We start from the raw sequence: 26,023 nt of genomic DNA on the forward strand, positions 1-26,023 counted from the left end.
GGTTGCACAGACACTGACTCATAACAACTCTCTGAGGTGAATACCATTTACTACCCATTTCAGAGATGAGGAAATTGAGGTGCAAAAGAAACTTGCCCAAAATCTCAACACAACTCGAACTGGCAAAGCCCAGATTCAAACTCCAAGCTTCAAAGCCCATGCTGATTCCACTGCCCCCACTATCGTTCCTGTTCATAATTCAAAGGGAAAACTTCCAGATTACGTCCTCTGACTCCATATGGAGTAAAGACACTTTGGCAGAACAGTCAGGTGTCTAGTCTTCGAGGTAACTAACTTCTAGGGCCTACAAAGCTCCTGGGCCATTATTTCTAGAAGACAAAATATTCTAAAGATATCTTAAAGCTTCTTCGCAGGCCAGTCTGACTGAAAGAACATGGAATAATTTTAATGAACCACAAGAATGAGTCTTTGTTCCTAGGGAAAAACAGAGCTAGAAAACAACACCAACAGAAAGCAAAGAGGAGAAGCACGTATTTTGAAGCCTAGCAGCTGCCACCACTTCTTCCTGGGGAGGCTTCTCAGGCCTCTATCCAAAGGGAAAAACAAGTCTTGCCTGCCATTTCCCCTAATGTCAATGCTGTTTTACGTTCCATGTGAAGACAGCTGCATCTCACGGTGTCTGTCTCATCACAAGATAAAACATCTCTCTCTCTCTCTCTCTCTCTCTCTCTCTCTCTCTCTCACACACACACACACACACTTGCACACACTCACCTTGGATTTCGTATTTTGGCAAAATAACACAGTGCACCATCTCGTCTCCCAACCCAGCAACAGCTGCTCTGTCCTGCTAGCACTGTCTCTCCTCGAAGCATCGCTTCTCCACCAACGCCTTGCAGCTTTCTTTCGGTGGAAGGACATATACTATTATTTACTTACTTGTCTTGAATTTGACTCACTCTGTTCAGTTACATACACCTGTCTAAATAGGAAAATCCTTTAAAAATAAAAAAAAAAGGAAAGCTCCATCACAAATGTAAACGGAAAACTGGCATCATGTGACATAAAAACAGTAGCCTTAAAACTAAACATAATTAATTCAAGAAGGAGATTTAAAAAAAATAATAAAACAACAAAAAAAAACTAAACACAGGCCAGGCATGGTTTATAGGCTCATGCCTATAATCCCACCACTTTGGGAGGCCAGGGCAGGTGGACCACTTGAGGTCAGAAGTCTGAGACCAGCCTGGCCAAAATAGTGAAATCCCGTCTCTACTAAAAATACAAAAAAATGATCCAGGCTGGGTGCAGTGGCTCACACCTATAATCCCAGCACTTTGGGAGACCGAGGCAGGTGGGAGTTCGAGACCAGTCTAATTAACATGGAGAAACCCCGTCTCTACAAAAAACACAAAATTCATGGAGTGTGGTGGCACATGCCTATAATCCCAGCTACTCCAAAGGCTGAGGCAGGAGAATCACTTGAATCCAGGAGATGGAGGTTATGGTGAACTGAGTTGAGCCATTGCACTCCAGCCTGGGCAACAAGAGTGAAACTCTGTCTCAAAAAAAAAAAAAGATCCAATATTTGTGATTTCCTTTGGTTCAGCTTAAACCAAACTAAGTCCCTCTCCCTGATATCACTGAGACTGGAAAAGAATTAAAAGGAGAATAACTCAGCCATTAGGCAACTGAAAGGAATTGAATACCATGCATTTAACACCTAACATGATGTTAAGTTCATGCTGTGACATGAATCTCTCATTTGGGGAAAGTGTGTGCTTAAAAAAAAAACAAAAAAAAAAAAAACAGGACATGGTGCTAGAGAAAGAAGACCACATTGCCATTCCACTATCCATAAACCATGTGATCCATTTACCCTAGGTCTGTGTCCCCAGCACTTAGGAGGTGACAAAAGAAAATGCTGCACAAATGGCCACCCCCAACTTTTATGACCGCAAGAATAGGGAAACTGTCCCCTTCTTGCCTGCCCATATCCCAGGGTGGTCACAAGGATCCAGTGAGACTCATGACCTACACAAGAGCATTTTCAGGGCCAGCCGTGGTGGCTCACACCTGTAATCCCAATACTTAGGGAGGTCAAGGCAGGTGCATCACCAGAGGTCAGGAATTCAAGAGCAGCCTGGCCAATGCGGTGAAATCCTATCTCTACTAAAAATATAAAAATTAGCCCAGTGTGGTGGTGGGCACCTATAATCCCAGCTACTCGGGAGGCTGAGGCAGGAGAATTGCTGGAACCCAGGAAGTGAAGGCTGCAGTGAGCCGAGATCATGTCATTGCACTCCAGCCTGGGTGATCAACTAAGACTCTGTCTCGAGGGAAAAAAAAAAAAAGGGACCAACCAGAGCGACACAGTGAGACCTTGTATCAACAAAAAGATTTAAAATTAGCCAGGCATAGTGACACACACCTGCAGTCCCAGCTATTTGGGAGGCTGAAGTGAAAGGATGTCTTAAGCCCAGGAATTTGAGGCTGCAGTGAGCCCTGATGGTGCCACTGCACTCCAACTGAGTGAGAGAGTGAGACTCAGTCTCCAAAAAATAAAAAAAAAATTTTAAGTATGGTCAAATCAATTTATAATACAAATGTATAATTTATACAGATTTATAAACTATAACAATACAGCGCGGGGGTCAGCCAAGCACAGCCCTGGGTCAAATCCATTCCTTTGCAGGGAAAGTTAGTGGCACTGAGGTACAGAGCAAAAAAAGCAGGCCCAGACGAACTGGACTATACAGGGAGGGGAGTCATGTCAGGAATCTGGAAGATTTCCTTGAAAGCTGGGCACGGTGGCTCACACCTGTCATCCCAACACTTTGGGAGACCAAGGTGGACAAATCACCTGAGGTCAGGAGTTCAAGACCAGCCTGGCCAACAGGGCAAAACCCCATCTTTATAAGACATACAAAAATTAGGTGGGCATGGGGGCGGGTGCCTATAATCCCAGCTACTAAGGTGGCTGAGGCAGAAGAATCACTTTAACCCAGGAAGCAGAGGTTGCGGTGAGCCAGGATCGTGACACTGCACTCCAGCCTGGGTGACAGAGCAAGACTTGGTCTCCAGAAAAAACAAAAACAAACTTCCTTGAAAAAGCAGTGAGAAGCTTTAAAAACAAAAGATAAAAAGGCCAGATGGCTAGAACAGAGAGCAGGTGAAAGCATGTGAGGCCTCCACACTGTGTTAAGGGTGTGGGTCTTTCTCCCAAGAGCAAAGAGAAGGCAGCTGGGAGATTTCAAGGGGGCATGAGGTGAGGGAATCTGCATTCTGCATTGAGTGGTGAAAGCAGGACAAGAACGAATGGGGAGAGCTTGGAGCTGCAGCGGCTGTTCTGTGAGATGCCGGAGATGAAGACCGCAGGCCAGCAGAGGAGCTGGAGGGAAGTGAGCGGATTTGAACTCAACTCCAGGGTTGCGCCAGCCATCAGGGGTGAGGAAGGGTGGCAAGACATCTATCTTGTCAGTCCTCTTAACAGTTTTTTGTTTTGTTTGTTTGCTGTTTTTTGAGATGGAGTCTTGCTCTATTGCCCACACTGGAGTGCTGTGGCATGATCTCGGCTCACTGCAACCCCGCCTCCCGGTTCAAGCAATTCTTCTGCCTCAGCCTCCCAAATAGCTGGAATTACAGGTGTGCACCACCACACCCAGCTAATTTTTTTATTTTTTAGTAGAGATGGAGTTTCACTATGTTGGTCAGCCTGGTCTCAAACTCCTGACTTCATGATCTAACCAGCTCGGCCTCCCAAACTGCTGGGATTACAGGCATGAGCCACTGCACCTGACCAACAGTTATTTTTAAACATTCATTGACCTTCCCTCTTGAGATTCAACTTTCTTCCTTTTTTTAAATTTTTGTTTGTTTGTTTTTATTTTTGGTTTTTTGGGTTTTTTTGTTTTGTATAAGAAGGAGTTTTGCTCTTGTTGTCCAGGTTATAGTGTAATGGTGCAATCTCAGCTCACTGCAACCTCCACGGGTTCAAGTGATCTCCTGCCTCAGCCTCCCGAGTAGCTGGGATTACAGGACTGTGCTACCATGCCCAGCTAATGTTGCATTTTAGTAGAGACAGGGTTTCTCCATGTTAGTCAGGCTGGCCTCGAACTCCCGACTTCAGGTGATCTGCCTGCCCTGGCCAAGTGCTGGGATTACAGGTGTGAGCCACTGCATGAGGCCTTTTTTAGTTATTTTTTTGAGATGGAGTCTCACTCTTTCACCCAGGTTGTATTGCAGTGGTGTAGTCATGGCTCATTGCAATCTCTGCCACCCGGTTTCAAGCAATTCTTCGGTCTCAGCCTCCCAAGTAGCTGGGATTACAGGCATGTGCCACCACGGTGGGCTAATTTTTATATTTTTAGTAGAGACTGGGTTTCACCATGTTGGCCAGGCTGGTTTTGAACTGCTGACCTCAAGTGATCTGCCCGCCTCAGCCTCCCAAAGAGCTGGGATTACAGGTGTGAGCCACTGCGCCCAGCTGAGATTCAACTTTCTCACAGAATAGGGATGATGATGTGGCCTTTCCAACATGTAGGTGGTGCCACCTTTAGCCAAAAATATTTCAAAGGTAAGACCAAGCCTCTGATATTAAGAAGGAATCCCCCTGGGGTAAAAGAGAATAATTTTTTTTTAAACCCAGCCTCAAAACCAATTTAGTCACTAAATATCACACAACAGAGAAAGAAGAGACCATGGAACTCTAGCCCTTCCAAAATGTCTAACCTAGGCTGTAGCATTTTGCCTTTATGCATCTGTTTTCTCATCAGTAAAAAAGGGATAACCCAGACACAGTGTGGCTCACACCTGTAATCCCAATACTTTGGGAAGCCAAGGTGGGAGATCACTTGAGCCCACAAGTTCGAGACCAGCCTGGGCAACATAGTGAGACCTCGTCTCTATAAAAAATACAAAAATTAGCCAGGCATGGTGGCTTGCATCTATAGTCCCAGCTACTTGGGAGGCTGAAGTGGGAAGATCTTGAGCCTGGGAGGTTGAGGCTGCAGTGAACTATGATCACACCACTGCACTCCAGCCTAAGTGACAGAGCAAGACCCTGTCTCATGAAAAAAGAAAGGATAATACCTCTGCTTCTCCTGAGGACTAAGCATCAACATAAATAAAACACAGCAAAGGCAGTCACATACTATAACTATTAATATTACTTTCTGTTTGTTTTTAGAGACAGGGTCGCTGTCTGCCGCCCAGGGTGGAGTGCAATGACACGATCATAGCTCACTGCAGCCTTAAACTAGTAGCCTCAAGCAATCCTCCTACCTTAGCCTCCCAAAGCATTGGGATTACAGACATGAGCCACAGCAGCTGGCCTATTATTAATAGTAAGCAATGCACTCCTTTTAGCCATAAATGACAGATGTCACAGAAGGAATGAACTTTTTTTTTCTTACTATAAAACCAAACATTTTCTGTAACAAAGGTTATGGTAGTCAATTCTATTATATAGGTTCAGTATTCCTTATACAAAATACTTAGAATCAGAAATCTTTCCAATTTCAGGCTTTTCTGGACTATGGCATATGCATATTATATACTTACCAGTTAGGCATGCCTAACCCAAAAATCCAAAATCCAACTTGCTGCCATTAGCATTTCCTTGAGCATCAAGTTCGTTGTGAAACTCAAAAAGTTTTGGATTTTGGAGCATTCTAATTTTGGGTTTTTGGATGAGGTATATACTCTATGTAAGAACACATTAACCTAACATTCAGAGGAGGATTGGCTCTCTCAGAAAATGGACAGCATGGTAATAAAGAAAAGTGATCAAGAAGTGATGGATACACAGACTCACACCACACACACCGATACACACACATACACACAGACAAACCAACCCGGCCAGGAAAGGGGAGTCCTTCCTAATTACCTCTGCATCTCAGGCCCTTAAAAGAGGAAGGACTAATTGCACTGGAAGCTTTGGTGTCCAGCAGAATCACCTGGGGAGCCTTTTGAAATGCAAATCCTCAGCAAGCTCTTCGGCTTCAGTACATACACACACACATTCATGCACATATACACATCCTGCTCCAGTACAACTAGGATGGGACTTAGACGATAAGCCTCCCAGGAGATTCTGATGCAAGCAGACCTTGGATCCCTGTGTAGACCAAGGCCAGGCCTCATAGTAGGCCCTCAAGAAGAACTAAATTGATCAATCAGTCTAATGATCTAATGCCACAAACATATACTGAGAATCTAATGTATGATAGGCACAAAGTACTTGTGTAAAACACTGAGAAGTAAAATTTTTTTTTTAAATGGAGAAACATCCTTTCATGATGATGGATGAGTATGTAATACACATCGTCATCTGGATAACAAATCTTTACTGAGTACCTTCTAGATGCTTCTAGGCACTGGAGAGACATCTGTAAACAAGACAGCAAAACATCCCTGCCTGCACATAGCTGACATTATAGTGACAAGAGACAGATAATAGGCAAAATTAAAAAGCTGAATGTATATATAGTCTGTTGGAGGGTGATACATATCATGGAGAAAACCTAAGCAAAGAAGGAATGGATTATAAGATGTATCATTTTAAACCTGTGCCAGTTTCAAATCACCCACGTAGCTCTATTCCAGGCAGGTCTACATGCTTTGCTCATGGCTGTTAAAGTTTTACAGAAGAACAAAGGAAGGAAAGGACTGAAAAAGGAATGATGGACATGGGTGGGTGGGCTAGGGTGAGAGGGTGGGAGATATGAACAGTTTCCAGGATGAGATGAACTCTGAGCAGATAAGTTCCCTTCCCTTTCCTTCCCATGCAGGAATGTCCTTCCTGCCACCCCAGGGGCTGTAGAGTGGGAATCAGCTCTGACTGAGCTGACAACACATTTGCAGCAAGGACTGGATGCCTGTGCGTCTCCTACCTTTGCCAAGTCCTATGTGTCTCCTTCCAGCCAATGTTATCAGCTTATGCAATTACGTCAGCCTTTCCTGGGTTGTGAATGTCAATGGCCATTTTTAAGACATTTTTTTTTTTTTTTTTTTTTTTTTTTGAGACACAGTCTCACTTTGTCACCCAGGCTGGAGTGTAGTAGTGCAAACTCAGCTCACTGTAACCTCCACCCCATAAACCCTTGATTTTCCCCAAAATTAGTCTAGGCTCAAGCGAGTCTCCTGCCTCAGCTTCCCAAGTAGCTGGGACTATAGGTGTGTACCACCATGCCCAGCTAGTTTTTGTATTTGTAGTAGAGACAGGGTTTTGCCATGTTGGCCAGCCTGGTCTCAAACTCCTGACCTCAAGTGATCCCCCTACCTAGGACTCAAAAAGAGCTAGGATTACAGGCATGAGCCACTGCATGTGGCCCATTTTTAGGAAATATTTGTTATCATAAAAGAAACAGATAATCACAGTAAAAAACATGAAACATACCAGAAAGCAATATTCCCAATATTCTCACCCCTACTGCTACCTCAGGCCACATTTCGGTGTTTGGCCAGTGCTATCTGACATAGCTAGGACCACTCTGCATCCCTAGAATTTCGTATCCTGCTCTTTTTACAACATATGCCTTTTACTACATATGTAATTTTTAAATCACTACCTATGTGCTTTTCTGTTGAAAACAAATTCTATATAAATATCATTTTTAATGACTATATAACATTTCATCCTATTAATGCACTATACTTTATTTAACTGTTTCTCAATTATTGGGTATTTAGACATCTAAGTTCTTATAATTATTATTTATCCTGAAAATAACTTTATATGGAAAGGTATCTTGAATAATTCCTTCAGAATAGATTCCTAGAAAGAGAATTGCGGAAAATGTGGAGTGTTTGAAATGAGTAGTCACTTCACAGAGTCCATGGGTGACTCAAATTTCAGCGCTGTACCTCAGCTGCAGAGGCAGAGCACAGAAGCCGGTCACCTTCTGCTGCCTTTTCAACCTCGATGGTCAATGGTTTCAGAAGAGACATATTTACCTGCTGTCAGAATCCGAGGCGATCTCCTTTCTCCCTCCAAAGCGGATCTGGCACTGCACAGAAAAAGAAGCTGCTGAGATCAGCTGTTGGGATGGGACACTCAAAACGTTACAAAACAACCCACACAGGGCTTAAGGGTCAGGAAGGGGACACAGGACCAGAAGCTCTGCATGTCACATCAGGACGTCCCTGTGCCCTGGGTGTCAGCACAAGACTTAAGAAGGTGCACATCCTAGCCTTCAAGCTGCCACTTAAAGGAAACCATATCTCCTGTACCCCACACTTGTACAGAAACAAGCCTTGTGGGAAAACAATGCTAACAGGAAAACAAAACACACAGCCATCTGTGCATTATCCAGGAAGCTGCTCCTGCTGTCAGCAGCAGTCTACAACACAGAGCTCTTCATGGGTGATAACTACAAATTCCACCAACCTGCACTGATGGGTCCCTTTGGACAGAGCCCCAGAGTTGTTATGACTGACTATGACGTTACAACAGCCTCATACGAGTCATCCTGTTGTGCAGAATGACAATTTACTGAGAGTGGATAAAAATGAAACCAGGCTACCTTTTGAATCGGTAAAATTAAAATATAGAGAACATATACTTTGCCATTTTAACCATCTTTAGGTGTAAATTTCAATTTACAATGTTGTGCAACCATCACCATTATCCACTATTCTAGTTTTCTTTTCCTTTTTTTTTTTTTTTTTGAGACGGAGTCTTGCTCTGTCACCTAGGCTGGAGTACAGTGGCGTGATCTCGGCTCACTGCAACCTCCTCCTCCCAGATTCAAGCGATTCTCTTCCCTCAGCCTCCTGAGTAGCTAGGATTACAGGCATGCGCCACCACGCCCAGCTAATTTTTGTATTTTTAGTAGAGATGGGGTTTCACCCTGTTGTTCAGGCTGGTCTCGAACTCCTGACCTCATGATCCACCCAGCTCAGCCTCCCAAAGTGCTGGGATTACAGGTGTGAGCCACCGCACCCAATCTCTAATTTTCTTAAAAAAAACAATAGGGTCTGGCTCTATCACCCAGGCTGAAGTGCAGTGGTGCCATCACAGCTCAAGGCAACCTGGAATACCTGGGCTCAAGCAATTCTCCCAAACAGCCAGGATTACAGGCACATGCCATCAGGTTCAACTCGTATTTTTTATTTTTTGTAGAGACAGGAGTCTCACTATGTTGCCCAAGCTGGTATCATACTCCTGGCCTCAAGATATCATCCTACCCCAACGTCCCCAAGCACTGGGATTACAGGTGTGAGCCACCGCACCTGGCCTACTACTGTCTTTTTCCTTTTAAAGGTACAGAATCTCTGCTATGTGTAGCAGTCTTGCAGGACTCCTAAACTTATTATCAAAACTACTACACTGTGTGTGTGTATGTGTATTTGTGTGTGTGTGTGTGTGTGTGTGTGTGTATAATTTTAAATGACACATTAGTCAAAACACATGAAATGGTACACTTGAAATGCTATATTTTATTTTATGTAAAATATACATCAGTAAAGTTTATTTATAAAAGTCATATGCAAAAAAAGTCATATACAACACTTTAACCCTCAAAATAACAATAATAACAATAACAGCAGGCCAGATGTGGTGGCTCACATCTATAATTCCAGCACTTTGGGAGGTCAAGGTGGGTGGATCACCTGAGGTCAGGAGTTCAAGACCAGCCGGGTCAATGTGATGAAACCCTGCCTCTACTAAAAAAATACAAAAATTGGCCAGGCACAATGGTTCATGTATGTAATCCCAACACTTTGGGAGGCCAAGGCGGGTGGATCACCTGAGGTCAGGAGTTCGAGACTAACCTGGCCAACATGATGAAATCCATCTCTACTAAAAATACAAAAATTAGCTGGGCATGGTAGTGGTCACCTGTAATCCCAGCTACTCAGGAGGCTGAGGTAGGAGAATCACTTAAATCTGGGGGGCAGAGGTTGCAGTGAGCTGAGATCACGCCACTGCACTCCAGGCTGGGCCACAGAGGGAGACTCCATTTCAAAAATAAATAAATAAATAAAAATTAAAAAATAAAATACAGGCGCAGTGGCTCATACCTATAATCCCAGCACTTTGGGAGGCCGAAGCAGTCGGATCACATGAGGTTGGGAGTTAGACACCAGCCTGACCAATATGGAGAAACCCCATTTCTACTAAAAATATAAAATTAGCTGGGCATGGTGGCTTGTGCCTTTAATCCCAGCTAATCGGGAGGCTAAGGCAGGAGAATCACTTGAACCAGGGAGGTAGAGGCTGCAGTGAGTCAAGATCGTGCCATTGCACTCCAGTCTGGGCAATAAGAGCAAAACTCCATCTCAAAAATAAATAAAATACAAAAATTAGCCAGGCACAGTGGTGCACACCTGTAGTCCCAGCTACTTGGGAGGCTGAGGCAGGAGAATCACTTGAACCTAGGAGACAGAGGTTGCAGTCAGCTGAGATTATGCCACTGCACTCCAGCCTCGGCAATAGAGCTAGACTCCATCTCAAAAAAAAAAAAAAAAAAAAAAAAGGAACCTCTGGGCATAACCTCCAATTTATTTCTCTCTAACTGCTACATTTAAAGTGGTTCAACTAGCCTCCTCACTTTATTGTATTTTCCATTTCTGCAGCAAAGAAAGAATAAGCTAATAACATGGGCTCCAGATGTTACCATATTAACAGAGGACCAGGCTCTGTCCAGGCCCTTTACCTGCTTTAACAAGCCAATTCCCTCAGCAGCCGTACACAGATAAGTGACCCAGTTACAGAACAGAAGAAGGATGCTCAGGGAGGGTGCGTGAGTTGTCCCTGTACACACAGAGCTGAAGAAGTAAAGCTGGCCTTCAATTCCAGCTACATCTGAGCCCAAAGCCTGTGTCCTTCCTACCACACAATGCCTCAAGGCTTACGTAGTTGCTACATTCTCTGGGCTCACTTCAATACTCAACATACATCCCAGCCACATGTGGTGTCATGCACCTGTATGTAGTCCCAGACACTCATGAGGCTAAGGTGGAAGGATTGCTTGAGCCCAGGAGTTCGAGGTTACAATGAGCTATGAAGGCACCACTGAGCTCAAGCCTGGGCAACAGCAAGACCTTGTCTCTAAAAAAAAAAAAAAAAATTAACATACACCCCTATTAAAGTACTTACCTCCCTATAGTGTAATTCACACATATAATTGTCAACTGCGCCTTCCAAAAGTGAGCTCCTAGAATTCCCAGATTTGGATCCTATCTCTGCCACTTACTAACTATGACACCTTGAGCAAGTTATTGGATCTCTCTGAGCTTCAGTTTTTTCATCCATAAAATGAAACCAATTGCAGGAACTATAATCTCACAGTGTTGTTGGAAGGATTAAATACAAAGTGCTTAGCAGAGAGCCTGGCACACACTGAAGGTGTGATCAATGACATCTAACAGTAGCACGCATCTGGCACATGCAGCAAGCAGATTCCAGTCTCACGTCCAGGCTTGCTTCCAAGCCCAGCCGGAGCCAAGCATCAGAAACAGCATCACACCCGATCACAGCAGAGCCACCTGGAGCGTCCACATAGCTAGGGGCAGCAGCAGAGGACCCCAGGCATGGCCTCCTTCCTCCTTGTCCTAGCCTTCTTGTCCTCAGCGGTCCTAACTCCAGACCACCACCTCTGCACCCAAGTTGCCCTCAAACACAAATGCTTGGAAATGAGACAATGAGACTTTGAAACCCACATCAATGCTCTTTTTTTTTTTTCTTCTCTTTTTTTGAGGCAGAGTCTCATTCTATCACCAGGCTGGAGTACAATGCCATGATCTCGGCTCACTGCAACCTCCGCCTCCTGAGTTCAAGTGTTTCTCCTGCCTCAGCCTCCCAAGTAGCTGGGATTACAGGTGCCTGCCACCATGCCCAGCTAATTTTCGTATTTTTAGTACAGACAGGTTTCACCATGTTGGCCAGGTTAGTCTCAAACTCCTGACCTCAAGTGAGTGATCTGCCCACCTTGACCTCCCAAAGTGCTAAGATTATAGGTATGAGCCACTGCGCCCGGCCCAATGCCCTTCTTGAAGGGACATCATGAAGGATGGGGTCCTCTAGAGGGCTTTGGAAATTCAAGACACAGAACTTTCTCCAACCCAAATCTGACCACTTTCCCTGCTCTATCATTTCCTAGAGAAAATGATTAGATCGCTTCACTGTTCCCAGATATAATGTGGGAGTTGGTCTGTGTATGTTATAGGGAAGAAATGACCTATATTAATTATCTGACACCATTACTCGACCGAAAAGGCAAATGTGTGCTTTCTGCTTACCTGCTTCACTGCATCCAGCAGTCGCTCCAGCAGAAATTGTCTTTTGTCATTGTTCTGTGATCCTAAAATAGAATGAGGCTTCATTAGTTCTGCTTGATGCTCATCTTCTATTAAGACTTTCTGACATTATGGTACATGGTTGTCCCCAACTAGATCAGTCCACTGATCTTTAACAAAATCAACAGCATGACCAGGTTCCAATAATCTGTAATATTACAATGAAGTTTGCCCACTGCCTGTTACTGCATCAAAGGAAAACAGCTGAACTAATTTTCCCCAGATTTGAAGAACATGGCTAGAATGGTCTAAGGGCTTCTCAACCTTTGGCATTATTGACATTGTAGAATGTTTAGTAGCATCCCTGGCCTCTACACATTACATGCCATTAGCACACACAAACCCTGAGTTGTAACAAAAATGTCTGCATGTAATCCCATATGTCCCCTGGGAATCAAAACTGCCCCCAGTTGTCAACCAGCAGCCTAAAATAAAATAAAAGTTTCCCAGTACAGTGGGCACTGCCCACTGGCTGATCTCACTACCATCTCCAACATCCTTTTTCCATGTCACCTTCAGCAATCCAAGCTGAAAAACCTGATTACTCCTTTTCTCAGCAGCTGAGTCTGAACTTAAGCAGTCTGGCCAATGAGAAGCCAGTAGAAGTGCACTGGGAGAGTTCTGGGAAAGATTCCTTTCTGATATAAAGAAAAGCTACAAAGGGCATCATTCCATCCTCCAACCCTCATGCCTTAATCATAAACATGTTGGGTGGAGCTGGAGTAGCATTTTGCCACCATGAAGTCATGAGCCTGGGGGAAAGACCTTGAGAATCACAAAGACACCAGCCCTTAGATCTCTGAGTTAAGCCAAGACTAGAAACAAGCTAATTCTCACAAAATAATAACCCTACTTGTCCACACCACCGCACATCGGTCTGTTACTTGCAGCCAAAGCATTCCCATCTAACACACATGAAATACACTGAACTTCCATTTAAGGTCTCAAGTACAGGCACTTGAAAGCACGCAGACAGTTGTCAGAGCCACACCTGATCTCCACAAGAGGCCCAATACCTCCAAGCAAGATATAAAGCCACAGAATATGACGTGCCAGACACAGAGCACACTGACTTCAAAGGATATTGAAATTCAAGTTTCAAGGGCAGATGCTCGACATGGCAAGAGTTGAATTGCCGTCAGGCTGATTGTGTCTTGGGCGACTCTACGTGGGCTGCACCAGGGAGCAGCAGTGGATCATTATCTCAGAGATGGCCAGTGATTCCTCTAGTCAAGCCTGGGCCAGCTGGTTGATAACAACCACCACCACATGCTGGGCACACCCTCCATGCCAGGCACCAAGCTGGGCACTCTGTATGCATCATCTCCTTTCACCTTCACATCCACCCTGCAAGCCAGGACCCCAAACACAGACGGGGTTTCCCCAAAGCTGAAGCCCACAGAAGTCAAGTGACTGTGTGCACTGATCCACCCAGAATTTATTTAACTTCTATTGTGTGTGAGGCAATGTTTTAAGAGCTGAGGACACAGGAGTTAAATGGAGCTAAAATCCTATAATCCCAGCACTTTGAGAGGCTCACACCTATAATCCCAGCACTTTGAGAAGCTGAGGCAGACAGATTGCTTGAGCTCAGGAGTTTGAGACCAGCCTGGGCAACATCACAAAGCCCTGTGTCTACCAAAAATACAAAAAATTAGCCAGGGATGGTGACACACACCTGTGGTCCCAGCTACTCATGAGGCAGAAGTGGAAGGATCACTTGAACCCAGAAGGCAGAGGTTGCAGTGAGCTGAAATTGTCCCACTGCACTCCGGCCTGGGTGACAGAGTGAGAGCCTATCTCAAAAAAAAAAAAAAAAAAAAAAAACAAGAAGAAACAAATCACATAAAATTAAACTAATCAATGAAAAAGTATTAGAGTCATACTAGCAGGAAAAAAACAAAGAGAGTGATGGGATAAGGAGGAAGCAAGAAGGCTGTTTTAGCCAAGGCAGCCACTGAGATCTCTCTACACAGGTGACATTTGAGCTAAGCCCTCTATAAAGAGAAGGAGCAGCTATGGAAAGATATGGCAGGCCAGTGTTCCAGACAGTGCAAACAGCAAGAGGAGAGGCTCTGAGGCAGGACAAGCTTAGCTCTAGTCTTCCAGGACTAGAAGGAAGTTTGCTGTGGCTTGACCAAAAAGCAAAAAAGCAGAAGGAATGATCAAAGAGGCAGGCAGGGGCCAGTCACATAGGATCTTGTGGACCATGATAACGGGGTTAGATTCTGTTCAAATTTGAATTCTAATTGGTGGAACTGTAATCCTGACTCAAGACTTCTAAAGCCTGTGTTGGGACCATGATACAAGGATCCTGCCTTACCCCCAGGCCTGGTGATAAAATTAGTCAGCAGATCCTTTGAGTCACACAGTAAAATAACTGACTCTTCAAAAAGTACCATTAGTATTTTTTCTGGAAGAGGATTTGATCAGGAATAGCCTAGATTCCATTCCCACCAGCCATAAGGCATCTCAAGGCATCACTCAGGATGGCTATAGACCCATCTGGCCAAGGTCCTCCCACACCTCTGGACACGTGTGTCTACCAATCAAACACTCTTTGTTTCAGAATCCAGGGTTTGGATTCTGGTCTTCCCTCCCTAACAGCAGAATAGAAAAGTCAGGCTTGCTTTCTTCCTTTTTCCAAGTATGAGACCTGACAGTTCTGCCTGCTCTTGAGCAATGCCAACTGGAAACCTGACAGAGTTCCCCGAACTGGAAATGCCTTTGCTATTTTTTTTCTCATTATAACAGCAATTCATGTAGGAAAAAAAACAGGGTAACAAATCAGGAAAAAATGCACAAAGAAAATAAAAATCTCTATCATCTCCCTACTGATAATTTTTTAATGCAGTGCTTCTCAAACTTCAATGTCCACAGAGACCTCAGATCTCATGGACACCTAGTTAAAAAGCAGCAATGGGCCAGGCACAGTGGCTCACATCTATAATCCCAGCAATTTTGGGAGGCCAAGGCGGGCAGATCACATGAGCTCAGGAGTTCAAGATCACCCTGGCCAATATGGCAAAACCCCATCTCTACTAAAAATACAAAAATTAGCGAGGCATGGTGGCAGGCACCTGTAATCCCAGCTATCCAGGAGGCAAAGGAAGGAAAATCACTCAAACCTGGAAAGCAGAGGTTGCAGTGAGCCAAGATCATGCCAATGTACTCCAGCCTGGGTAACAAAGTGAGAGTGTCTCAAAAATAAATAAATAAAGAGAGAAAGGGCATTTAATAGGCTGCAGGGAGCACAGGTGGTCTCAGGACCACTTATCTCAACTGAGAGGAACAGTGGAGGGAGCACTGAGCGGGAAGTCACAAGGCCTGAGCTCTCAACCTGCCTGGCCTGCTTGCTAGCCATGTGACAGGGACAGTCACTTCCCTTGTCTGGGCACTGGTTTCTGGATGAGATCATGCCCTCCTAGCTCTACAGTCTGCTAATGTGGGGATTCTGCAGAGACAGGAGGGCAGAGTAATCAACGTGACCAGTCTCCTTCTTACCTTCTCCCTCTGAATCCAGTGGAGAGTACAACACCCCCACCAGGGCCCAGAAGAATCTGCCAGCTTCAAATGTTGCTGCCATTCAGAGAGAAGCAAGAAGAATGTGCCACCTACTGAGTCCCAACCACAGGCTAAATCATGAAATGACTGACCTATTTAATCCTTGACAACGAAGGAAAAGTGGCTGCATTCAATAGAGAGAACTGTGACTCGGAGAGGAAAAGACCTTTACCCAAGGTTAGACCCTTGGGAAGTGGCCAAGGGGGAATTCAATTCCAAGTCCATGGACTCCCGGACCTTCCAGCTGCTAAGCACTACTCACCCTTGATCTCTGTAACAAACTGCAGCAGTGACCCACTGCAAATTCAGCAAACACTTCACAACACAGGAGCGATTCAACCCCATATTCCTGCATCCTCATCTCCATGGGCAGCCAACAGCCAACAGTCAACCAGTTGAACGAGAGCAAGCTTCTTTTAAATTTCTCATTTAGATCACCATCAAAATAAAAACAGAAAATGGAAAGGCACCCCAGGGAATACCTCCAGGGGTCCACAAACCTGTCTGAGAAAAATAGTCAGCTGTCACCCCCTAACTCTACTCAGAAACCTCAGGTGCATGGGAAAGTCAGTCACCTAGTTGACTTTCTTTCATGTTTTGTTGTTGTTTGTTTGTTTGTTTGTTTGTAGACAGACTCTTGCTCTTGTCGCCTAGGCTGGAGGGCAGTAGCACGATCTCGACTCAATGCAACCTCAGCCTCCTGAGTTCAAGCAATTCTCCTGTCTCAGCCTCCCGAGTATCTGGGATTACAGGTGCACACCACCACACCCAGCTAATTTTTGTATTTTTAGTAGAGATGGGGTTTCATCATGTTGGCCAGGCTGGTCTCAACTCGTGACCTCAGGTGATCCGCCTGCCTTGGCCTTCCAAAATGCTGGGATTACAGGCGTGAGCCACTGTGCCTGGCCTTTGCCTTTAATATTTAGAACCCTCAGGATCTAATGTTTAACATTTAGAGTCCTTTGGGTCCTACATTAATTTTTACCACAAACCTCTAGCCTTCTGTCTCAGATCGCCATTCAAGCTGCAGTGACCTCCTAGAGAGAAAGAACAGAAATTAAGAACAAGAGCAGGGCGGGGTGGCTCATGCCTGTAATCTCAGCACTTTGGGAGGCCAAGGTGGGTGGATAACCTGAGGTCAGGGATTCCAGACCAACTGGCCAACATGGTGAAACCCCATCTCTACTAAAAATACAAAATTAGCTGGGCGTGGTAGTGTATTCCTGTAGTCCTAGCTATTTGGGAGACTGAGGCAGGAGAATCGCTTGCATCTAGGAGGTGGAGGTTGCAGTGAGCCAAGATTGCACCATTGCACTACAGCCTGGGCAACCAGAGAGAAACTCCATCTCAAAAAACAAACAAACAAACACACACAATAGCCTGGGTTAGAATCTTACTCCACCAGCCATGTGATCATGAGCAAGTCAGTTAACCTCCCTGCTTCAGGCTCCTCATCAGAGAACTCACCTCTTGGGAGGATGAAATGAGTGAAATTGTGTTGTGCGCCTAGTACTGTGCCTGGTTTATACCAAGCACTTAATAAAATTAGCTATCATCACTGTTGTTGGCAATCCTTACCCCAAGGTATCAAGACCTCTGGCTCCAAGAAGTCCTTTCAACTAGCTACCTTCTCTCCAAAGCCCAGGCAAAGCAATTCAATCCAGACCTCTGTGTTACAGCCCTGAGAGATGAAAGGGTGAAAGAGGCCCTGGGCATGTGGGGAGGGGTAAACAAGCAGGACACAACCAGGCGCTCTGGCTATATTCCTTCTTAACCCTCACAACCCTGGAGCTCCAAGTAAACTGGTTCCCATTCCACAGAGGTGGGCCACAGAATTTTTTTTCTTTTCTTTTTTTTTAAACAGAGTCTCACTCTGTCACCCAGGCTGGAGTGCAGTGGCACCATCTCTTCTCACTGAGGCCTCTGCCTCCCAGGTTCAAGCAATTCTCCTGCCTCAGTCTCCTGAGTAGCTGGAATAATAGGCGCCCACCACTGTACCCAGCTAATTCTTTTATTATTTTTAGTAGAGATGAGGTTTCGCCATGTTGGTCAGGCTAGTCTCAAACTTCTGACCTCAAGTGATCGCCCACCTTGGCCTCCCAAAGTGCTGAGATTACAGGTGTGAGGCACCACACACAGCTCACAGCGAAATAGTGGTATTTCGCTGCCTCTCAATGCAGTGGTGGAGGCAACACTAGACATTTCTCTGGTAAGATCCTTGTAACACATTAAGCAGGTACAAGCAAGAAAAGAAAAAGAAGGCAATGCTCTTTGAGTACCCACTGTGTGCAAGGAATTCTGCCCAAGGGCACACAGTCAAACAAATGCTGCAGTGGAGGCTGAGCCTGCTCTCCCTAACTCTCACCCAACAAGTGGAAACCTGAGCTGTGCTTGCAAAAATGGGAAGAACCAGAACGGGTAAATCCGTAGAGACAGAAGGCAGACAGGTGGTTTCCAGGGGCTGCGGTGGTAGGGGGATGGGGAGCTACTGCTTAAAGGATATAGAGTTTCCTTTGGGTGATGAAAATGTTTTGAAACTAGACAGAGGTGCTGATTGCACAACAATGCCAATATACTAAATGCCCCTGAATTGCTTGCTTTAGAACAGTTAACTCTTTGTTTTGTAAATTTCACCTCAATTTAAAAAAAAAAAATTAAGAGATGGAGTCTGGCTCTGTCATCCAGGCTGGAGTACAGACAGTATGGTGATCATATCTCACTGCAGCCTCCAACTCCTGGGCTCAAGCAATCCTCCCATCTCAGCTTCTCAAGTAGCTAGGACTACAGGAATACACCATTATACTTGATTAATTTTCTATTTTTTGTAAAGACAGGATCTCACTATGTTGCCTGGGCTGGTCTTGAACTCCTGGCCTCAAATGAGCCTCCTGCCTCAGTCTCCCAATGTGCTGAGATTACAGGTGTGGGCCACCACTCTTGGCCCAGTATTTTTATGAGAAGGACTGCAACAGGTAGATGTTGGCTGAGAAAATGTTCCTATTCTAAAGAACTACAGTAGGATTCTCGCAAGGGCTGGACAAAGCAACTGCACGGAGAACCCAGTCCCTGTATTGAATGAATCACACAGTAGAAAAGCTACTCCCAACAGGGTGGGGTGGCTCATGCCTGTAATCCCAGCACTTTGGGAGGCCAAAGCAGATAGATCACTTGAGAACAGGAGTTCAAGATCAGCTGGCCAACATGGTGAAACCCCATCTCTACTAAAAATATAAAAATGAGCTAGGTTTGATGACAGATGCCTGTAATCCCAGCTACTCGGGAGGCTGAGGCAGAGGCTGCAGTGAGCTGAGATAGTGGCATGGCACTCTACGCTGGGCAGTAAGAGCAAAACTCCATCTCAAAAAAAAAGAGAGAAAAAAAATTAGCCAGGCATGGTGGTACCTGCCTGTAATCCCAGCTACTTGGGAGGCTGAGGCTGGAGAATCACTTGAACCTGGGAGATGGAGGTTGCGTGAGCCGAGATCACACCACTGCACTCCAGCCTCGGTGACAGAGCAAGACTCTATCTCAAAATAAAATAAACATATATATTTATATTTATATGTATTTATATTTTTATAAAATAAAATAAATGAATTTAATAAAAACCATGCCTTGCTTCCACTGGCCCCTCCAGCTGTGCCCCTATCTCCCCCTTGTCTGGCATAGCTCTTTCTTCATGAGACAGCAAGTCTCATGGCAAAGGGCCTCAGTGACAACCACCCTTGTCTCAATCAATGTTCCTAGCTCTGGCCCTATTACTCTCATTTCCTTTACCCTGCGCTGAATTATCTACACAGGGGCTAGAACATCTGGAAGCACAGATGAATACACAATAAACGACTTACTGGTATTACAGGATACACACAATGATGTTACATGATTCATTCAACGTGCCCCTCAAAACTGCAACGGACAGGCACAGCATTTCTGTCAGCCCTGAGTGTGCATCTGTGGCAGGCTGCCCCACATTTGTTTCTGATTTTCACTGACCCTGCACCTTTAGCATTCCCTAGAATGGGGGTCAGCAAACTCTTTCTGGAAAAAGTCACACAGTCAGTATTTTAGGCTTGTGGGCCATAGGGTTGCTGTCACTACCTAGCTCTGCCACTGCAGTGTGAAAAGAAGCCATAGATAATGTGTAACGAAGAGTTCTTGGGCCGGATTTAACAGCCCACTGCCCTGGCAGAAACAATGAAATAAGGATGGCAGGTTAAAAATTAAAACAATAGTGTCTGTGTGTGAAGACCTCACAGCCACCATGCAGTTAGATGGTTAAACGTGAGCAATCCCCAGCACACTGTAGACCAGGCCCGCATCATAATCATGCTCTCAGCTTCCCTCGCCCTCTAACCAAGGCCCCACACACAGAGTCTTACAGGGAACAAGGACATCATCAACCTGTTGTCGCTGCAGAATTCATCCTCAGTTACAACATCTGGGATGCCTGGTGCTACCAGCCCAATGATGACTTTAGTGTTGTCGCTGTTGTTTCACTCCCATCCCACCCCTCAAAATCCACTACTATTCCAAATAAAGAAACTGAAAGAAAGCAGAAGTAAAGAAGAAGGGTGTCAGAAAGACTGCCCAATATATGCCTGGGGCACATACAAGACCAAGAGGGACCCCTGCAATGCCCATGGGGTCAGGTGGGGCATGGAAATGAGCGGGGTGGGCTGGCAAGGCACAGATCACAAGAGCAGAGCAGGTGTCCCTCTAGACATGGCAGCTGTTACCCAGCTCTGGCAGACAGTACCTCATAGCAATACCAGCAATTGCCCCATCTCCTGGTTTTTCAAGAGAGGCTGAAAATCCAGCTTTTTTGTGTCAGTTAGCTGGCACCTAATTATACTGATGTTAGAAAAGTACTCCAGCCAACTCTGCATGAACCAAACACAACACACCTGGGGCCAGCTCTGCCGCCAAGCCGCCATACCGACACATAGGTTTAACCCTCACATCTACCTGGAAGGTGGGGCTGGCTGCCCTGGTGAAACACACAAAGGAACTGAGGCTTAGAGACATTGATCATTCACCTAAAGAACAGCTTAGATGTGACAGACCCAATATTTTACCCCAAACCTTGTACCTTCAACCTCCACAAAACCAGGCTCACTCCTTGAATGGCTCAATCTTAGCACAGAAAAAGGGCTCCATCATCAAAGTGCCACCAAAGAAAAACCAACCTCCTGATGGCCGGCTCAAACGTTCTCTTCTCAGAGAAACCTTCCTGTCAACAATCCTCCAGGGACACACTGCTCTGTCTCTACACAGTGCTCCCATAGCCCTGCAGTCCCACTACAGCACAGGTATAATCCCTGCTGCAGAAGGGATTACTCACTGTGAGCTCATGGGGACAGAGACTGGAGCCTCACGTACTCCCCAGTCACAGAAGGAACTCAACAGTTGCTGAATCTAGATTCTGGCACGGTTCACTTCTGTGGCTCCTCAAGTGGTTGCTTTAAATAAAAAGGACCAGAACTGGCCAGGACACAGCGGCTGGCTTATTCCTGTCATGGGCAGAGGGAGGTGGTGGTTTTATCTATTCCAGCCTTAGCACACGTGCAGATAAAATGGACAATCACTCTTTCCCAAAGTCAGGGCGCTGGCTCCCAGTATTGTGGGGTTAAGTTGCACAGCTGGCCCAGGACAAAAGGACAGACTGTCTGCCACCACACAATGCAAAGAGGAGACTCTACATGCAGCAGATGGGCTTGGGCCATCTATGTGGGCTTATGGAGTCTAAGATCAAAGACAAAATAAATGAGCAAAGAATGGAGACCATCAATTGACTCTAGAGCAGGCCAGGCACAGGGGCTCACACCTGTAATCGCAGCACTTTGGGAGGCCGAGGCAGGTGGATCATTTGAGTTAAGGAGTTCAAGACCAGCCTGGCCAACATAGTGAAACCCGGTCTCTACTGAAAATACAAAAATTAGACAGGGCATGGTGGCGCCCACCTATAATCCCAGCTACTGGAAAGGCTGAGGCAGGAGACTCACTTGAACCCAAGGGGGTGACGGTGGCAGTGAGCCAAGATTGCAACACTGCATTCCAGCCTGGGCAACAGAGTGAGACTCTGTCTCAAAAAAATTTTTTTTTACTCTAGTAACAGGGATTGGGAAACATTTTCTGTAAAGAATAAAACAGTAAATATTTTAGGCTTCTCAGTCCAAAATCTCCTGAAACTGATAAGCAACTTCAGCAAAGTCTCAGGATACAAAATCAATGTAGAGAAATCACATGCATTCCTATACACCAATAACAGACTTAAAGAGAGCCAAATCAAGAATGAACTGCCATTCACAGTTGCTACAAAAACAATACAATATCTAGGAATAAAACTAACAAAGAATGTAAAGGACCTCTTCAAGGAGAACTACAAACCACTGCTCAAGGAAATCAGAGAGGACACAAACAGATGGAAAAACATTCCATGCTCATGGTTAGGAAGAATCAATATTGTGAAAATGGCCATACTGCCCAAAGTAATTTATAGATTCAACACTATCCCTATCAAGCTACTGATGACCCTCTTCACATAACAGGAGAAAACCACCTTAAACTTTATATGGAACCAAAACAGAGCCTGCATAGCCAAGTCAATTCTAAGCAAAAAGAACAAAGAAAGCTGGAGGCATCACGCTACCTGACTTCAAACTATACTACAAGGCTACGGTAACCAAAACAGCATGGTACTGGTACCAAAACAGAGATATAGCACAATGAAACAGAACAGAGGCCTCAGAGGCAATGCCACACATCTACAACCATCTAATCTTTGACAAACCTGACAAAAACAAGAAATGGGAAAGGATTCCCTGTTTAATAAATGGTGTTGGGAAAACTGGCTAGCAGTGTGCAGAAAGCAGAAACTGGATCCCTTCCTGACACCTTACACTAAAATTAACTCCGGATGGATTAAAGACTTAAACATAAGACTTAATATCATAAAAACCCTGTAAGAAAACCTAGGCAAAACCATTCAGGACATAGGCATAGACAAGGACTTCATGATTAAAACACCAAAAGCATTGGCAACAAAAGCCAAAATAGATAAATGGGATCTAATTAAACGTCAGAGCTTCTGGACAGCAAAAGAAAGTCATTAGAGTGAATCGGCAACCAGCAGAATGGGAAAAAAATTTTGCAATCTACCCATCTGACAAAGGGCTGATATCCAGAAACTACAAAGAACTAAAACAGATTTACAAGAAAAAAAATCCATTCAAAAGTGGTCGAAGGATATGAACAGATACTTTTCAAAAGAAGACATATATGAGGCAAACAAACATATGAAAAAATGCTTATCATCACTAGTCATTAGAGAAATGCAAATCAAAACCACATTGAGATACCATCTCACGCCAGTTAGAATGGTGATCATTAAAAAATCTGGAGACAGATGCTGGAGAGGATGTGGAGAAATAGGAACACTTTTACACTGTTGGTGGGAGTGTAAATTAGTTCAACCATTGTGGAAGACACAGTGGCGATTCCTCAAGGACCTAGAAATAGAAATTCCATTTGACCCAGCAATCCCATTACTGGGTATATATCCAAAGGATTATAAATCATTCTATTATAAAGATACACGTACATGTATGTTCACTGTGGCACTGCTTACAATAGCAAAGACCTGGAACAAACCCAAATGCTCATGCATGATAGACTGGACAAGGAAAATGTGGCATATATACACCATGGAATACTACACAGCCGTAAAAAACAATGAGTACGTGTCCTTTGTAGGGACATGGATGAATCTCCTCATCATTATCAGCAAACTGACACAAAAACAGAAAAACACCGCATGTTCTCACTCATAGGCGGGTGCTGAACAATGAGAACACATGGACACAGGGAGGGGAGCACTACACACTGGGGTCTGTTGGTGGGGACTAAAGGAGGACTGCAGGGGGTAGGGAGTTTGGGAGGGATAACATGGGGAGAAATGCCAGATATAGGTGATGGGGATGGAGGCAGTAAACCACATTGCCATGTATGTACCTATGCAACAATCCTGCAAGTTCTGCACATGTACCCCAGAACCTAAAGTGCAATAAAATATATATATTTTTTTAGGCTTTGCAGACCATCCACTCTCTGTCACAGTTGCTCAATTCTTCCATTGCATAGCCTGAAAACAACCACTGATAATAGTAAATGAATAGATATGGCTTTGTCCCAATAAAACTTTATTTGCAAAACAGGAGGCCAGCCCAGTTCACCAGTTCTTGCTGTAGAAAAAAAACACTATCATGGCAATGTGCAAAAACTTTAAAGTGACAATAGGCCAAGCATGGTGGCTCACAACTGCAATCCCTGCATTTTGGAAGGCAGAGGCAAGAGAATAACTTGAGCCTAGGAGTGTGAGACCAGCCTGGGCAACACAGTGAGACCTTGTCCCTACAAAAAGATTTTCAAAAATTAGCTGTGTATGGTGGCCCACACCTGTAGTACAAGCCATGACGGAGGCTGAGGTAGGAAGATCACTTGAGCCTATAGGTCAAGGCTGCAGTAAGCAATGATTGCACCACTGCACTCCAGCCTGAGTGACAGAGCAAGATCCCATCTCAAAATAGAAAGAAAGAGTATCTTCCCTCCTGGTTACAGAAATGCAAATTATATGCTTACTAATAATCACCACATGGCACCATTATATAACTAAAAATTAACCAAGAATTTTTTTTTTTTTTTTTTTGAGATGGAATCTTACTCTGTCAGCCAGGCTGGAACACAGTGGTGTGATCTCAGCTCCCTGCAACCTCTGCCTCCCAGGTTAAAGTGATTAACCTGCTTCAGCCTCCTGAGTAGCTGGAATTATAGGCACCCACCATCATACCCAGCTAATTTTTATATTTTTAGTAGAGACGGTGTTTCACCATGTTGGTCAGGCTAGTCTCAAACCCCTGACCTCAGGTGATTCACCCGCCTCAGCTTCCCAAAGTCCTGAGATTACAGGTGTGAGCCACTGCACCCGGACTCCAAGAAACATTTAAAGTGAAATTCCCCAATGCTGGTAAAGCTATGATAAATCAAGTACACACCACTGGTAACAATCTATGGGTACAGTAAATGCTGAAAAGCAATATGGCAATGCATATCAAAAGCTACAAAAAATATCAAATTCCTTTTTGACACCTTGGAAATTAAGCTAGAAAAGGAACAAGGAAATGAGAAAAGATAGAAATAACAATTTAACCTGGCCCTCTACGTTCCAGGTCCTGAGAAAGGACAATATATTCATTACTTGCTTTAATTTCCATTTTCTGATAAGAGAATTAAGAGTCAGAGAAGTTCAAAAATCTGCCCAGGCCAGGAGCAGTGGCTCACACTTATAAACCCCAACACTTTGGGAGGCCAAGGTGGGCAGATCACGAAGTCAAGAGATCGAGACCATCCTGGCCAACATGGTGAAACCCTGTCTCTACTAAAAATACAAAAATTAGCGGGGCATGGTGGTACAAGCCTGTAGTCCCAGCTACTCGGGAGGCTGAGGCAGGAGAATCGCTTGAACCCGGGAGGCTGAGGTTGCAGTGAACTGAGAACATGCCACTGTACTCCAGCCTGGGCAACAGAGCAAGACTCCATCTCAAAAAAAAAGCAAAAAAAGCTGGGCATGGTGACACACACTTGTAGTCCCAGCCTCTTAAGGAGCTGACGATGAGGAGGGAGGATCACTTGAGCCCAGGAGTTTAAGGCTACAGTAAACTATGACTGCACCGCTGCACTCCAGCCTGGGTAACAAGAGCGAAACTCCGTCTCAAAAAAAAGAAAACAAAACGCTGCCCAAGTTCTTCAATAGGGAGTTAAATCCACAACTTGTCTGCATGCAAAGCTTTTCCACAACAACACGATGACTTCCTGGGCATCAATGGGCTCAAAGATTTTTATTGTAGTGTCCTAGTATAGGAGTCGTCAACTATAGCCCCCAAGCCAAATCCAGCTGCTGACTTTACCCTAATAAAGTTTTATTGGAACACAGCTACATCCTTTCATTTACACATGGTCTATGGCTGCCTTTAAACTATGACAGCAGTATGAGGCTGCGACCAGATGGCCACAAAACAGAAAATATTTACTAACTGGCCCTTCACAGGAAACACCTACCAATCCTACCCTAGAAAATCATAATGGAATCTACTGTCTTTTGCAATGGGGCAGAGGTTAAACAGCTGCGGTACCTCAG

General features: G+C 44.7%; 1 protein-coding gene across 8 annotated transcripts in view; it reads right to left on the reverse strand.

Moving 5' to 3' along the window:
* Window positions 1-26,023, reverse strand: part of SNX29 (sorting nexin 29) — a 591,074-nt gene that overhangs the window by 559,225 nt on the left and 5,826 nt on the right. For 4 of the 8 annotated variants that reach the window (XR_013524649.1, XM_078344734.1, XM_078344735.1 and 1 more), the window contains exons 2-3: window positions 12,211-12,272; window positions 7,921-7,973 (exon numbers count right to left, since the gene is read on the reverse strand). Coding sequence is in view for 3 of the 8 variants with exons in the window: in XM_035266111.3 (XP_035122002.1) it covers window positions 7,921-7,973; window positions 12,211-12,272 (115 nt within the window). In the remaining 5 variants the exon portion in view is untranslated. Of the gene's footprint in view, window positions 1-7,920; window positions 7,974-12,210; window positions 12,273-21,017; window positions 21,272-26,023 lie in introns of those variants that run through there. The other 4 variants (XR_013524648.1, XM_009009187.5, XM_054242621.2 and 1 more) reach the window with 2 other exon arrangements.

This window comes from Callithrix jacchus, chromosome 12 (genome assembly GCF_049354715.1).
Source record: "Callithrix jacchus isolate 240 chromosome 12, calJac240_pri, whole genome shotgun sequence".
In the NCBI taxonomy this organism is placed as follows: Eukaryota; Metazoa; Chordata; class Mammalia; order Primates; family Cebidae; genus Callithrix; species Callithrix jacchus.